Genomic DNA, 14,023 nt, shown 5'->3' on the forward strand with positions numbered 1-14,023 from the left:
TATTCCAATATTTTGAGCATTTCGTCCATTGTTTTCTGAATGTCTTTCCCCAATAGGTTTTATTTTTGAAATTGCACATATTGTATTAGTAGGAAAATTAGTAGAAACATTAGTAGGAAACATATTGTGGGAAAATGGGGCTTAGGAGATAGAAATGAAGCAGGAGAGAGACTTACTGAATTCTGTGAAGCCCGTACTTTGTTTCTTGCAAACACATTTTTTTAGCAACGGAATAGATGACTGTATACATAGACATCACCAAATGGTTAATATAGGAATCAAATCGATTATATAATTGGTAGCTGAAGATGGAGAAGTTCTATACTTTCTGCGAAAACAAGACCAGGAGCAGAATGTGGTACAAATCATGAACTGGTAGTATCGAAAATCAGAGTAAAGCTAAAGAAGAAGAACAAAGCCATCCTAATGCCAAAATACAATTTAAATAACATCCCAGAAGAATTTAAATATCAAATAAGGAACAGATTTGAGGCTTTAAGCCTAGCTGATAGAGAACCAGAAGAACTATGCAGTGAAATTAGAGACATAATGAGGGAAGAATGCAAAAAGACAATACCTCTAATTAAAAAGAGAGAAGGACCTCCACAATGGATGACTGATGAAACTCTTAAAATGGTTAAAGATAGAAGGAAAGCAAAAGCAAAAGGAGAGAAAAACACGGTTAGAACCCTAAATGCAACAATACAGTGACTAGTATGTAGGGACAAAGAGAACTACTACAATAATTATTGTACAGAAATAGAAGAGGATAATAAAAAAGGTAGAACAGCCGCCCTATTCCAATTCCAAAGAAAGGGGATCCCAGGGAATGCAGTAATTATCCAACTATTGCCTTAATATCCCATGCAAGTAAAGTAATGCTCAAGATTCTACAACAAAGGTTCTTACTTATGGAGTGAGAAATGCCAGATGTCCAAGCTGGATTTAGAAAGGGAAGAGGTACCAGAGATCATATCGCAAACATTCGCTGGACAATGGAATGGACCAAGGAATTTCAGAAGAAAATCACCCTGTGCTTTATAGATTACAGCAAAGCCTTTGATTGTGTAGATTACAAAAAACTATCAAATGCTTTAAAAGAAATGGGGGTGCCACAGCATCTGATTGTCCTGATGAGCAACCTATACTCTTGACAAGAGGCTGCTGTAAGGACAGAATATGGAGAAACCGACTGGTTCCCAATCGGAAAGGGTGTGAGACAGGGGTGTATTTTATCATCCTATTTGTTTAATCTATATGCAGAACATATCATATGGAAAGCAGGATTGAGCTAAGATGAAGGAGGTCTGAAAATTGGAGGGAGAAATATCAATAATTTAAGATATGCAGATAATACCACACTACTAGCAGAAACCAGTAATGATCTGAAATGAATGCTGTTGAAAATTAAATGGGAAAGCAGGACTACAGCTGAATGTCAAGAAGACTAAAGTAATGACAACAGAAGATTTATGTAACTTCACAGCTGATAATGAGGACATTGAACTTGTCAAGAATTATCAATACCTTGGTGCAGTCATTAACCAAAATGGAGACAATTGTCAAGAAGTTAGAAGAAGGCTAGGACTGGGGAGGGCAGCTATGAGAGAGGGCAGCTATGAGAGAACTAGAAACGGTCCTCAAATGCAAAGATGTATCATTGGACACCAAAGTCAGGATCATTCAGACCATGGTATTCCTGATCTCTATGAATGGATGTGAAAGTTGAACTGTGAAAAAAAATGGACAAAAGAAAAATCAACTCATTTGAAATGTGGTGTTGGAGGAGAGCTTTGCACATACCATGGACCACAAAAAAGACAAATAATTGGGTGTTAGAACAAATTAAACCAGAACTATCACTAGAACCTAAAATGTTGAAACTGAGGTTATTATACTTTGGACACATAATGAAAAGACCTGATTCACTAGAAAAGACAACAATGCTGGGAAAAACAGAAGGGAGTAGAAAAAGAGGAATACCAAAGAAGAGATGGATTGTTTCCATAAAGGAAGCCACAGATCTGAACTTACAAGATCTGGACAGGGTGGTTTATAACAGATGCTACTGGAGGTCACTGATTCATAGGGTTACCATAAGTTGTAATCCACTTGAAGGCACATAACACACACACAGCAATTATATTCCCATTAAGGTTGCTTATTGAAAACTTCATATACTGTCACTGATGCAAACTTTTATACTTATTATAAACCGTTATAGCAACACAGTTTTTAACCGTCTTCTCAGTCTATGTAGTAAAGAAGCACTTTTGTAAGAGTATCATTCCATTTTTTCTTGTTTCTGTATCAAATTTCCTAATTTGTTTTCTATCTAAATAACTTTCACCTTACTTCTCTCTTTAGCATCTTTCTTTAACTCCAAAGTTGTTTCACGAACACCACAGTCCTGTGAATATATACTTGGAAGTAAGTCACATTGAACTATTTGGACGTACGTTTGAGTAAACATATTTAGGTTTGCTCTGCATGGCTGCAATCCTGTGCACCCCTGTCTTGAAGTAAGTCCCATTGAACACTGTAAGCACAAAATACACTGTTAGTCCCAGAGTTAATTTACACGTTTAAATTGTAGGATTATAGCTGTGATTCCCAATTAGGGATTATAAAGCTAAAGTCTTTTTGTGAAATAGTAATGGAAATTGTCTTTGTTTAAATATAAAGTGTGGGCTTTTTTTCTTTTTCAGATACTGTGGATAAACCATTCCATGACAGAATTTTCACCTGCATAGTTCAAAGAACATGCAGTTTGTAATTCTGGCTGTACTCCTGCATACAATTATGCAGAGATTATTTCAGTGGGGCTTACATGCACATAAATGTGTGCAGGATTGTTGCATTTTGTTTTTGTTTTTTAAAAAGGTAGGTCTTGTGATAAAGCATTATTCTACCCTCCCACGCTATGTTATCCCATACTAAAAAGGAAGAAAGAAAATTACAGTCAATTAGAGTAAAAGTAATATTGACCTTTAGGACTCTTACTGTTGTCAAATAGTGGTAATACCTCTTTCCCTTTTTATGATGCATACTTCAGAACACTAATGTAGCATAATTATAATAATACTGCAGATGTAGGTGCCTACACACTCTTACCTAGATTTAATTATTATATTCCAAATGGCAGATATAAAACATATTAATTGGACTTTACCACCAAATATACAGAATCCTGCCAAAAAGATTTATATTTGTTGTTATGCATCAATAATTTAAAGTCTTCACTGCAAAAACTTACATTTTATAGCAAAACGTATTTTGGAGGCTAGCTATGAAGCTGACATTAAGGACCAATTTAAGGGAAGGACCATACCTCTGTGGTTGCGTGTAAAATGTTCCAAGTTCAATCCCTGGCATCATGAGATAAGGCTGGGAACGTCACTTGATTGAAAACCTGGAGAGCCACTGCCAGTCTGAGCTAGGTGAATCAGTGATCTTAGCTAGTATAAATGGCAACTTCTTATGTTCCAATTAAGGACCAATTCATCAATAATGCTACAGGAAGCAATTAAGAAGCACAAGGATGTAGAGGTGTAGATGAAATCAGCAGGGTCTCCACTAGGGATTGAAGGATCTGTCAATTTCAGTTTTCTCGGTAATTTTTCCAGTCTTAAATTCAGTTCTCCACATTTCTACAGGAATTTGTGATTTAAAAAAAATCCTCATGAAAATTCTTCAGCATTTAGCGTGAATTTCTCCTAATAAACATTTTTGTATGCAGTTTTGACTAATGTACACATTTTTGCAAGCAACTTCCCCTTAATATAATGGATTTTGGTATGACATTTTCACTAATATATTCTTTATGTATTTTCCTCTAATATATGCATTTTTGTAAACATTCTTTGGTTAGAGAACTGCATTGCAAAATTTGGACATGTGCACATTTCAAAGGATGGCTGTGTTTCAGTTCTGATATTGTTTTGGAAAGTGTGAATTTGATAGATTTGGCTTTAAATGTTAACTGAATTGAATTTCTCCCCAATCCCTAGTATCCACAGAGCTTCTCCTCCCTAGGCAATTTGAGGAAACTTTCTGCTGGGATTTTCTCCATTACTTGACTACCACCTTCAATGTGATTGTCTTCTTGTCTTTCGAAACAGCAAATTGTTCTCTGAGTGGTTGCCTACTGACAACTACTGCAGAATCATTTCTACCCAGCTAAAGGAATGTACTGTTCTGCTTTCTGGGTGACAATCAACATCTCAAGAGTAAGAAAGCAACAGGACTCCCTTCCATTCTCCCCCTGCAGCCTCCCATGCCCACTAAATGTGCTTTGAAGGGATCCTCCACCCACCAGAGAATATTTTGGGGGCATACCAGGACTGCAGGGTGATGGGGAAATCTGTTTCAGCAAAGGTGTCCATTCCACTGATAGACAGAAACCTCCTGTTCAGTTTCATCCTCTGTTTTTATGGCTGCATTTACACTCATTTTGCACACTAAAATTTAGTATTTTCTATAACAGGGAAGGACATAGGTCTAGAGATAATGTTCCCAATAAATCTGTGTCTGAGGAGGGTAAGGGTATTAAAATTCTAAGGGACATAGAAAATGTAATTGAATACTGAGTGTTCAGGGTGTATATAGACAGTAGCTACACTATCCCTGTTGTATGATTAGGGTAAGGGGTATGGGTGGTCCCTTGTGTGTGGCAAGAAACCAGATTAATAGGTCGGGGTGTCCCGATCCAAGTGGGATGGGGTGATTGGCATTGTGGGTTGCTTCTTAAGGGGTTTATTTTTATTTTGACAGTTTTCGTACAGAAGTTTTAAACACTAATTGTAGTGCTACTACACACTTATTGGAGCCTTCATGATGAGAGATAAAAGTAAATAAAAACGAGGAAAGAGTTGTAGCATGTAGAACAAAATTATTGTTGAGAAAGTGTAGAACAGGAAAGAAACCACGAGACTCAATTGCCTGTTCTCTTATATTTATTCATATGTATACTGCTAAGAGCTTCTGAGAGCTGTTTTCTTCTGTGGAGACATGCAGCATTATTTGTGTTAATGACTGGATTCATTTAATAGAGAACCACATACATATATGTCAGTTGTCTAGGTCATGGAACTATTAGCATAATCCTATATATTTCTCCTCAGACGTAAGTTATGCTGAGTTAAATGGGACTTGTAGGATCGTAGTCTGAATTGCATTTTCATTTTTTCATTTTTTTCTGTATATGACAGTAAACATGTGTTAGTGTCACCATAAGCCAAAAAAATCTCCCTATCATTAACCTTGCTCAGCTTTATGTATTCATTTCCATGGAGTTCAATAGATGTAAATACAGATTAATTATTTAAAATGTAATAGGAAGGAATGAGGTTCCAAACATGTAGTGTTTAATTATTAAACACCTATAATGGAATTTCAGCCCTAACACATCCTCCAAATCTCACATTGTGCTTGGACAAGCAATGGAGGTTTAGTATGCCTTTTGCTGCCACACCATCCACTTCATACTGCAAATAAAAGATTTTGCTTGCCAAAATATAAACTGCAGCTAGTATTCTGCTTCATGTGCAGTGATACCTGGATTTATAAAACAAATAATAATAGTAGTTTTAAAATGTTTGTGATACTGTACTCAGCTGCTGTCCCATTATAAGCTCAGCTATGGTGATCTGCTTATGGACATAGGCTTCTCTGAATGGATTAGCTGAGGGTGAGTGCAAAGGGCAACAGTTTGTGTGTGCAGGATCCTGGATCAGGCAGCCGGCTTGTGAGTTGTAGTGTGCTACATTTGGGGCGGCCACAGACAAGCTGCATTTTACACTAAAATGCAAGTCTGTTTATGAAAATGACAGTTATATATTTAGTTGCCCCTTCCTTTCATAACCTACCCGTGTCTTGTGATGGCATCCTACTTTTCCCCATGCCTTACCAGCAGCCAGTGATGTAGAGCTAGGGCAAGAAAAAAAAATCAAACATTGCAATATAAAGATTTGAGGGCAATCTATTAGATATTACAGAGGAGGCAGAAGAGCTGTAAACATACAATCCTTGTTTTTTGTGGTACATTTAGTAGTTACAGCAGATATTATCTTGTCAGAAGCACTGATTCCACTGGTCTAGTTTCTGTGACTAGTAAGAACAGTAGCACTGATGTAAATCCAAAGTAATTAAAAAGGGATATAAAAATATTTCAAATTATTGTTAAACCAATATATTTTTAAAGTTCTTAGCTAATGTTTTCAGTTAAGGCCCTTACCACCTATAGAAATATTCTGAGTTAGCATTAAAATGTTATTCACTGGTCTCAGGAAATGCAACATTTAAATTTACGTTATTTAATGGGATTTCATTGGTGATTTTTGCCCAGTAGAAGTAGCATTGGCCTGAAGCAAAGCCTAGGGCTGAGAGCATATTTGTCTAAAGAAAAATCATTAGTGTGCCCATTTTACCATCTCATTATTATGTTTATATTCAAGCCAGTTTCGTTAGCTATAGAAATATAGTGCAAAAGGTATTTTATATTTATTATTTCAGGTTAAAAATATAGTAAACAAAAAAACCACAGGCTTTTTTCTTTTTTTGCTATTAAAATTTTTAGGAAGCCGCATTTGTCTATGTATCATGAAAATGTTATAAACCAATAGGACCTGAGAAAGATCTGAGGAATTAATACAAAGTACCGTATATTCCGGCATATAAGACGACTGGGCGTATAAGACGACCTCCAACTTTTGAGAAGATTTTCCTGGGTTAAAAAGTCGTCTTATACGCTGGAATATACGGTACGTGCCTGGCAGGTGCCTGTATAGGGAGACAATGGATTGAATGTTCCTTCGTTCTAGGAAGGGGAGTGAAATGAGTAAAATAATGCCCTTTATTTGCAATCCATTGAGATGCCAGTTTGCATTTTAGTGAATGCATTTTAAATTGCATTTTGAAGACTGGGGTGGCTCAACACTAAAAACACACACCAAAGAAACCCACACTTTTTTGAATACAGCCACTGCTCTATTTCTTTTTAAATAAAATAAAAAGAGAAAAAACTCAACAATGAATTTGCCTGGTTGGGAGAACAGCATTTGTTAAAAGCGTGTGCCTGTGTTATAAAAAGAGCAACTAACAGCACCACCCTAACCATATTTACTCAGAAGCAAGCCCTGTTGAATTGGGCTTATTCTCAGGTAAGGAGTTAGAATCCCAGTTTAAAAATAGCCAGAGAATAGAGAATGGTCATTCAGATGGCTGCCTAAGGTGATAAAACAATGGACAACCAAGTTGTGAGAAGAGAGTTGTGAGGAAAGAACAGCTCAGTGGGCCAGAGACAAAGTACGGGAGGTACTCAGAGGCAGAGAACCAGGAATTGATGAAAGTGGAATTCAAGCTGGAGGATTCAGCCTAGTCAAAATGAGTCCCAGCCGCTATAGGAGGTAACGGGGGATATAGATAGGAGGCAGCTCCGAGTGTCTAAGAAGTGATAAATTGTGGGGTGTAGGCATACAGTTGGCTGTAAGAGTGACATAGCAGAATTTAGTGGAATTAAAGAGTAGCGATTTATTGGTCGGCGAGATGAATTGACCACTAACGGGATGTCTGTGAGGCGAAAGTTGATGCAGGCAGCTCTCAAAAGGGGAGGGTGAAGGCAGCGTGCAGGGGCTCAGAGTGGGGAGGGGAAGACAGAAGAACTAGGCATGTAGAAAGGAGGCGGCCCTGAAGGACTGAAGGAGAACTTCCTAAAGAGTCGCCAGGGCGCAGTGGATGCGCCTTGGGCTGGTCGTCTTGAAGAGAGACAACTTTTGAATCTTTTGGGAAGCCACGGCAGGTGCACGGCGCGGGAGGCAATGAGCGCGTGACAGGAGTCGGGGGAGGGGAGAAACGTCACTGGACGCAGAGACTCACCTCTATCTTCCAGCTCTTCACTGAACTGCACCTCCTCCCCCAAGCGCAGCGGCTCCCCTTGCTGAGGGCCCCGGGAAGGGTAGGCTGGCGGAGGAGAAGTGGACCCGGAAGGCTGCACGATGGTAGGTTCGGGGGTGCTGCTCAGCTCATCTCCGGACGTCTCCATAGTTCGGCAAGGTGGCAGAAAGCGAAGCAGCAAAGGGGGAGGAGGAGGACGAGACAGCAACAGAGAACACTGTATATTCCGGCGTATAAGACGACTGGGCGTATAAGACGACCCCCAACTTTTGAGAAGATTTTCCTGGGTTAAAAAGTCATCTTATACGCCAGAATATACGATATGTTTATTCAGCCATAGGGAAATGTGCGTGGAAGGGAAGAACCAATTGACAAATGAGTTATGGTGTTCATGTGGAAGAGAGTTGTCTTATTTATTAAATAGGATTATTTTGGGAGTCAGTAGGTTGTGTACTTCAACCACAATCAACAGGAACAATTGCCTATAAGAGTCTTTCTTACACACTTACTATTCAGAAGTTGCTATCATATAACCATGAAACTGTGCTATATTAACGTTATTTGATAACTGAAAGCTGATGATATTTAACATTCAACAGTCAATTATTGAAAATATTTTGCACTGTTCAATAGAATGCAATAGTATTTAGAATGTAGTATGCATTAGAACTCAGTATGCAGCAATATTTGATAGCTGATACTCAGTGATATTTAGGCTGCGGTCCTGTGCACAGCAGTCGGAGGCAAGCTGGCAAATGCTTTGGGTAACCTCCATTTAACTTAAAGAGGCTTTCTTATAAGTAGATGTCCATAGGATTATGCTGTTTTTTTAATATTTAAGAGCAAAGAATTATATGTTTAAGTAGTGATGCCAACAAATCAAAAACATTTGCACTTTGAGTAAAATTTCATAATCAACATTCAAATTCAAAGCTTAAAAATGATGAAATTTGAATTTTCAGAATTTTGTTTCATCTACAATAAAACTCATTGTCATCATAAATCCAGCCATAAGAGCTCTCCAAATTGTGAGGGTAATATATTTGCCTTATTTCTGTATGTTTTAATTCAGCTTCCCACAAGAAACATTCTGAGTACCACACACAATAGGATAGCTCTGTGCCACGCCCTGGAAATATTTGTCCCATTGTTAGCTTTTTTGTGTTTTATTTCTTCAGTGGTGCAAGCCTGAGCTAGGAGAATTAAAAAATGCTTTTTGCTGTGTAGCTATAAAAGGTTACTAAACTGCCTTTGTTTTGAGAATTTGTTCAGGGTTTCTGTGATGAAACAATAGTCTTTTGCTGGTGTATCTGGCTTCCAGATTATGAAAGCAAAATCAGCAGCTTCAAAAAATTGTACAGCTGCTTAAAAAAAGCTTATATCTATGCAATTTGTCTGTTGTCTTTTGTTCCTCATGCATGGTTTATGAGGGTTTAAATAAAGTCATAACGCAAATTACATGAAGTCCTGACCTTGCCCTCACTGAACTCAGTGGCAATGTCCTGCTGATTTTAATAGGAATAGTTCTGGCATCCAACTGAGCCCATGTGTAATAAATTAAAGGCTTTGGGGCAGGTGTCCTCTCCACAGAACAACCATCAGTGCTCTTGCCCTTTAGCAACTACAGCTTTGACTCTTTGTTCTTGTATTTCATTTCTCTTTTTCCACTGCAGCTGAATTTGCACAGATTTACAATTTTGCAGGGCCTAGTTCCCAAAGAGGTTGTAAAATTAAACTTGGGCCAAATAATGCCAACACAATTCTATGCATACCTTTTCAGAAGCAACCCCTAGTAAGTTCAGTGAGGCTTACTCCCAGATAGGTGTCTATAGGATTACAGCCTTAACAAATCATAGCAAACTTAAAGAGCAGATCAGCTGCAAAAGTATAAATTCTTCTTTTTGAATTCTGTGCAGTCTCAGAACGGGGTTTGCCTGCACAGAGTGCCTTTGGAATTTTCTAGAATTTCAGTCAAGGTGCTATCCCCCTTCTTTTTCCTTTTGGTAGACAGGATTAGGTCCTCTGTGTATATTCCAAGCAATAGGTTGGGAGCCTTCTTACTCAATTATCTTCTGATTTCTCTTCAACTTAAATCTTCTGTATTTTTTAAAGCAAGGGAATCTCGACTTCTTTTGCAGCTCATAATACCAGTGGTGAAGCAAATCATATTTAAAAAGTGCTGCAGCTATGTGGATAAAGTTTCCACATTAGATGAGCACAATCATTTTTTCATTTGTTTAGGCAATATTTACTGCATGCATTGCCAAGCAAGCTCACAGAAATCATTCATTGATTCTGTGTGCTTCTCTTTCAGAACAGGCTTTAATTGTCACCTCCTCCATCATGTGTTTGAGAGACCAAAAGGTTGACTCCTCAGAAGCCAACAGACTGGAATCAACCCCCAGTGCTACCTGTTAGAGCAGCTCTTGACCTCAGTAATGGATCTGCTTCCAAAGTCTCAGATCTGATTACAGAGGCCAAGTCTATTACTGAATCAGCCACCAAATGCTGTTATTTGGAATGAATGTGATTTGGACCATAGTTCCTTGAATCCATCAGACCCTGAAACCTCTAACAAACCAAGTAATGGGATCAAGGGCTAGAAAAGAAAGAAGAAAGCCAGCATATCATAAACACAACCTTCATCAGAATCAGATATATCCAGTTTTTATGGACTTAGACTCTAATATGGTCCTTTAGTTCAGTGGAGATCATGATAAGGTCTCCACTCGCTTCAGTTCCCACTCATAGTGAACTTGGGCAAAGTCTCCTTTGCATCATGAATTATAGATATGCTACTAAGATTATTCTGCCCATCAAACTTGGATCCAATAGCACCCTTTGGAATGGAGATTTTCAGATAGCACTGAGGTACTATATAGATCGCCTGATATCTATAACATAACTTTTGTAGGGACCATTTTATTCTCAGTCAGTGCAGTGGCCTTCACTATTATGGAGACTGGTATTCTTGAACAAGCTCCAGGAGTGGGTTGTCTGGTGGGTTGAAGCTGCACAATAGCCTCCTGGCAGCAGTGTCACTGGCACTTACTGGGAGGGGCAAGGTGGTGACGAGGTTGGGGATATGTAGACGCACTGGCAGAGCTAATCCAGTTTCCCCACTGGTGCACCTGCAGAGCCCTGACCTCGCTGCTGCCTCATCCCTCCTGGCAAGTGTCTGTGATGCTGCTGCCCGGAGGCTAGAGCCAACTGGATGAGTTGCTCCTGACAAGCTCCATGCTTCAGTCTCTTACAGGGATGCTTACTAAACCCAATGTTACAGGAATGACCTGTTTCCTTACTCGGACCCACACCATTCCCACTGACATCTTCTACAAGTGTACCCCATTAGTCATGGTATCAGCTCCAGTATGCTTTCTTAATCTGCATTGGGTCATTGTGATTTCCACAGGTCCTGCATCTACATTTTGCGGACGGAGAATATGCATAAAGTGTACATGAGAACAAAATGTAAGAAGAACCCTGCTGGATGAGGCCATCTAGTTCAGCATCTGTTCTCACAGTGGCCAGCCAGATGCCTATGGGAAGCTAGCAAGCAGGAACTGAGTGCAACAGCACTCTTCCCACTTGTGATTCCCAGCAACTGGTATTCAGAGGCACACTGACTCCAACAGTTTACATAGAGCATAGCCATCATGGCTGGTAGCCACTGCTAGTCTTAACTTCCATGAATTTGTCTAATCCTTTTTTAAAGCCATTGTAAATGTCAGATGGGGGAGTGGGTTTGTTGTGCAAGAGCACCAAATCCACTTTAATTGCACAACCTGAATTTGCCAGTATGTGATTGAATCCCACTTGAATAGTGACAGTCTCAAAGTACCCTCTGTTGTATAGATATGCTCACTGAGCCTGGCATATCTGTAGTGGGGGTATTAATATATTGCTTTTTATGGTGAACAAACATTCTGAAAAAGAGTAAAACATTGCAAAAGAGTGACCATGAAGCAGTGAAATGCTGGCAGAAGTTCTTTATAATTACTGTTAGACCCCTTCACTGATATTTGCAGTTGTCTCTTGGAGCCTGTTAGCCATGTCTTCTTCCTCCCTGCTGGGTTCCATTCCACATGGCAAACCTGACCAGAACAGATGTCCTTTTTGACATTTCCATGTGGTGCATCCCCAAGAGTGTGTGTGTGTTTGTGTGTGTTGGATGTATGTGGAGCTCTTCAAATAGCAATAGAATCTGAAAGAAACTCATTTTTTCATGAAAAGTCATTCTTATCTGAAAAAAGAAGCTAAAATGTTAAGCGTTTCAAGTCAGAATCCTCAGAGGTATGTAACATGTTGGATGAAACACCAAATGAGGATCCAACCAGGGGGTCAGATAACTAGAATCCCATATAAAACAGATGTTTGTTAGACAAATTTCTTACATGTGACATCACTGGTTATATGAAAGCCAGAGAAAATTTTGAATAATCGCATATTAAGCAAAATGGACAGGTGATGATGGTCTTTCACAAAAAACAAAAAACGGTGTGGTAAGGCCAGGGCCGGTGCCAAAAAGCAGTCAGGTCGGGCCTTGACCAAGGGCCCCTTCTTAGGATGTGGGGGTATCGCTCCCTTTCCATGATCCTCAGCAAGGTCAACTCCCAACCCTGCTGCAGATCACAGAGACGGACCTCCTAGCTCCCCCCACAGACCGTGAGGGCCTGCAACGCCTGCCCACTCCACCTACTTCTCTCTTTTTGTGAATGCCCTGTGTGTGCAGCTGCCATCAACCAAGATGGCAGCAGAGGCTTCTCTAAGGGGCTGATGCCCCTACCACCATCTTGATTGATGGCAGGAATGTGCAATGTAGTGCATATGTGTGCCATCAACAAAGATGGTACATGAGGTCAGCACCCTGCTGAAGCTAAGCAGGGTCAGGTCTGGTTAGTAGCTGGATGGGAGACCACCTGGGAACCATATGTAAGCTGCCTTGGGTTTCTATCATGAAAAGAAAGGCGGGGTATAAATGTAATAAATAAATAAATAAAGGTGGGCAGAGGTATCAGCCCCTTAGAGAACCCTCCACCTCTGTCTTGGTTGATGGCTATGTCCTGCACTCCAAGTGTGCAGGGCATTCATAGAAAGAGAGAAGAGGTAGGTGGAGCAGTCCGGCACAGTCTGTAGGGAGAGGCTGGGAGCAGGGGACCTGGGGCAGGCTAGCACCCAAGGGCCCAGTCATGCTTGGCACTGGCCTGGGTAAGGCCACAGAAAGGTGAATTAGCATGAACTAGAAATTTTGTTGAAACTGAGATTTGGATAAAAAAGTTCTACTGTAAGGAAAAATTTGGCCCTGTGAGTCTTGCAACCAGAAAGGCTGGTAGCTACTAACAGTTTAGCCAATTTAAGTTCAGTTACTTTCAATTGGACTTACACATGACTATCTTTCTCTGAATTGAGGATTAGCACCCAAATCTGCACGTTCCAGTGATTTCAATTAAATTTATTTTCAAGAAATGTAATTAAGATCAAAATGTTTGACCCAGAGGACATAATCCAGTACTCAGCTGTGCACGTGTACGGTCTACCAATAACAATGGGATAACACCTACCTAAGTGTGCTGGACTGTAGCAAGTGATCATGAAATGGAAATGGACTGCCTTCAATTCAATTCCGACTTATGGCAACCCTATGAATAGGGTTTTCATGGTAAGCGGTATTCAGAGGGGGTTGAACATTGCCTTCTTCTGAGGCTGAGAGGCAGTGACTGGCCCAAGGTCACCCAGTGAGCTTCATAGCTGTGTAGGGATTCGAACCCTGGTCTCCCAGGTTGTAGTCCAATACCGTAAGTGATTATAGTAACATATTATTATTTAGAACGTTGTTTGCCATTTATTGGTGATATGTACCAGTGTGGTGTAGTGGTTAAGGTGCTGGACTACGACCTGGGAGGCCAGAGTTCAAATCCCCACATAGCCATGAAGCTCACTGGGTGACCTTGGGCCAGTCGCTGCCTCTCAGCCTCAGAAGAAGGCAATGTTCAACCCCCTCTGAATACTGCTTAACATGAAAACCCTATTCATAGGGTCGCAATAAGTTGGGATCGACTTGAAGGCAGTCCATACCTACCATAAGACAAACTCCATCCTGAAAGCTGATTACAGAATTAATTAAGCAGTG

At 39.9% G+C, this 14,023-nt stretch overlaps 1 protein-coding gene across 6 annotated transcripts in view; it reads left to right on the forward strand.

Annotated features, from left to right (window-relative positions):
* Window positions 1–14,023, forward strand: part of SOBP (sine oculis binding protein homolog) — a 262,570-nt gene that overhangs the window by 202,655 nt on the left and 45,892 nt on the right. For 4 of the 6 annotated variants that reach the window (XM_061623522.1, XM_061623523.1, XM_061623526.1 and 1 more), the window contains one exon: window positions 2,368–2,430. The exons of the other annotated variants lie outside the window; for them this stretch is intronic. In XM_061623522.1, the coding sequence (XP_061479506.1) occupies window positions 2,368–2,430 (63 nt within the window). The remainder of the gene's footprint in view (window positions 1–2,367; window positions 2,431–14,023) is intronic. 6 annotated transcript variants of the gene reach the window in all.

Source organism: Rhineura floridana, chromosome 4, assembly GCF_030035675.1.
Source record: "Rhineura floridana isolate rRhiFlo1 chromosome 4, rRhiFlo1.hap2, whole genome shotgun sequence".
Lineage (NCBI taxonomy): Eukaryota > Metazoa > Chordata > Lepidosauria > Squamata > Rhineuridae > Rhineura > Rhineura floridana.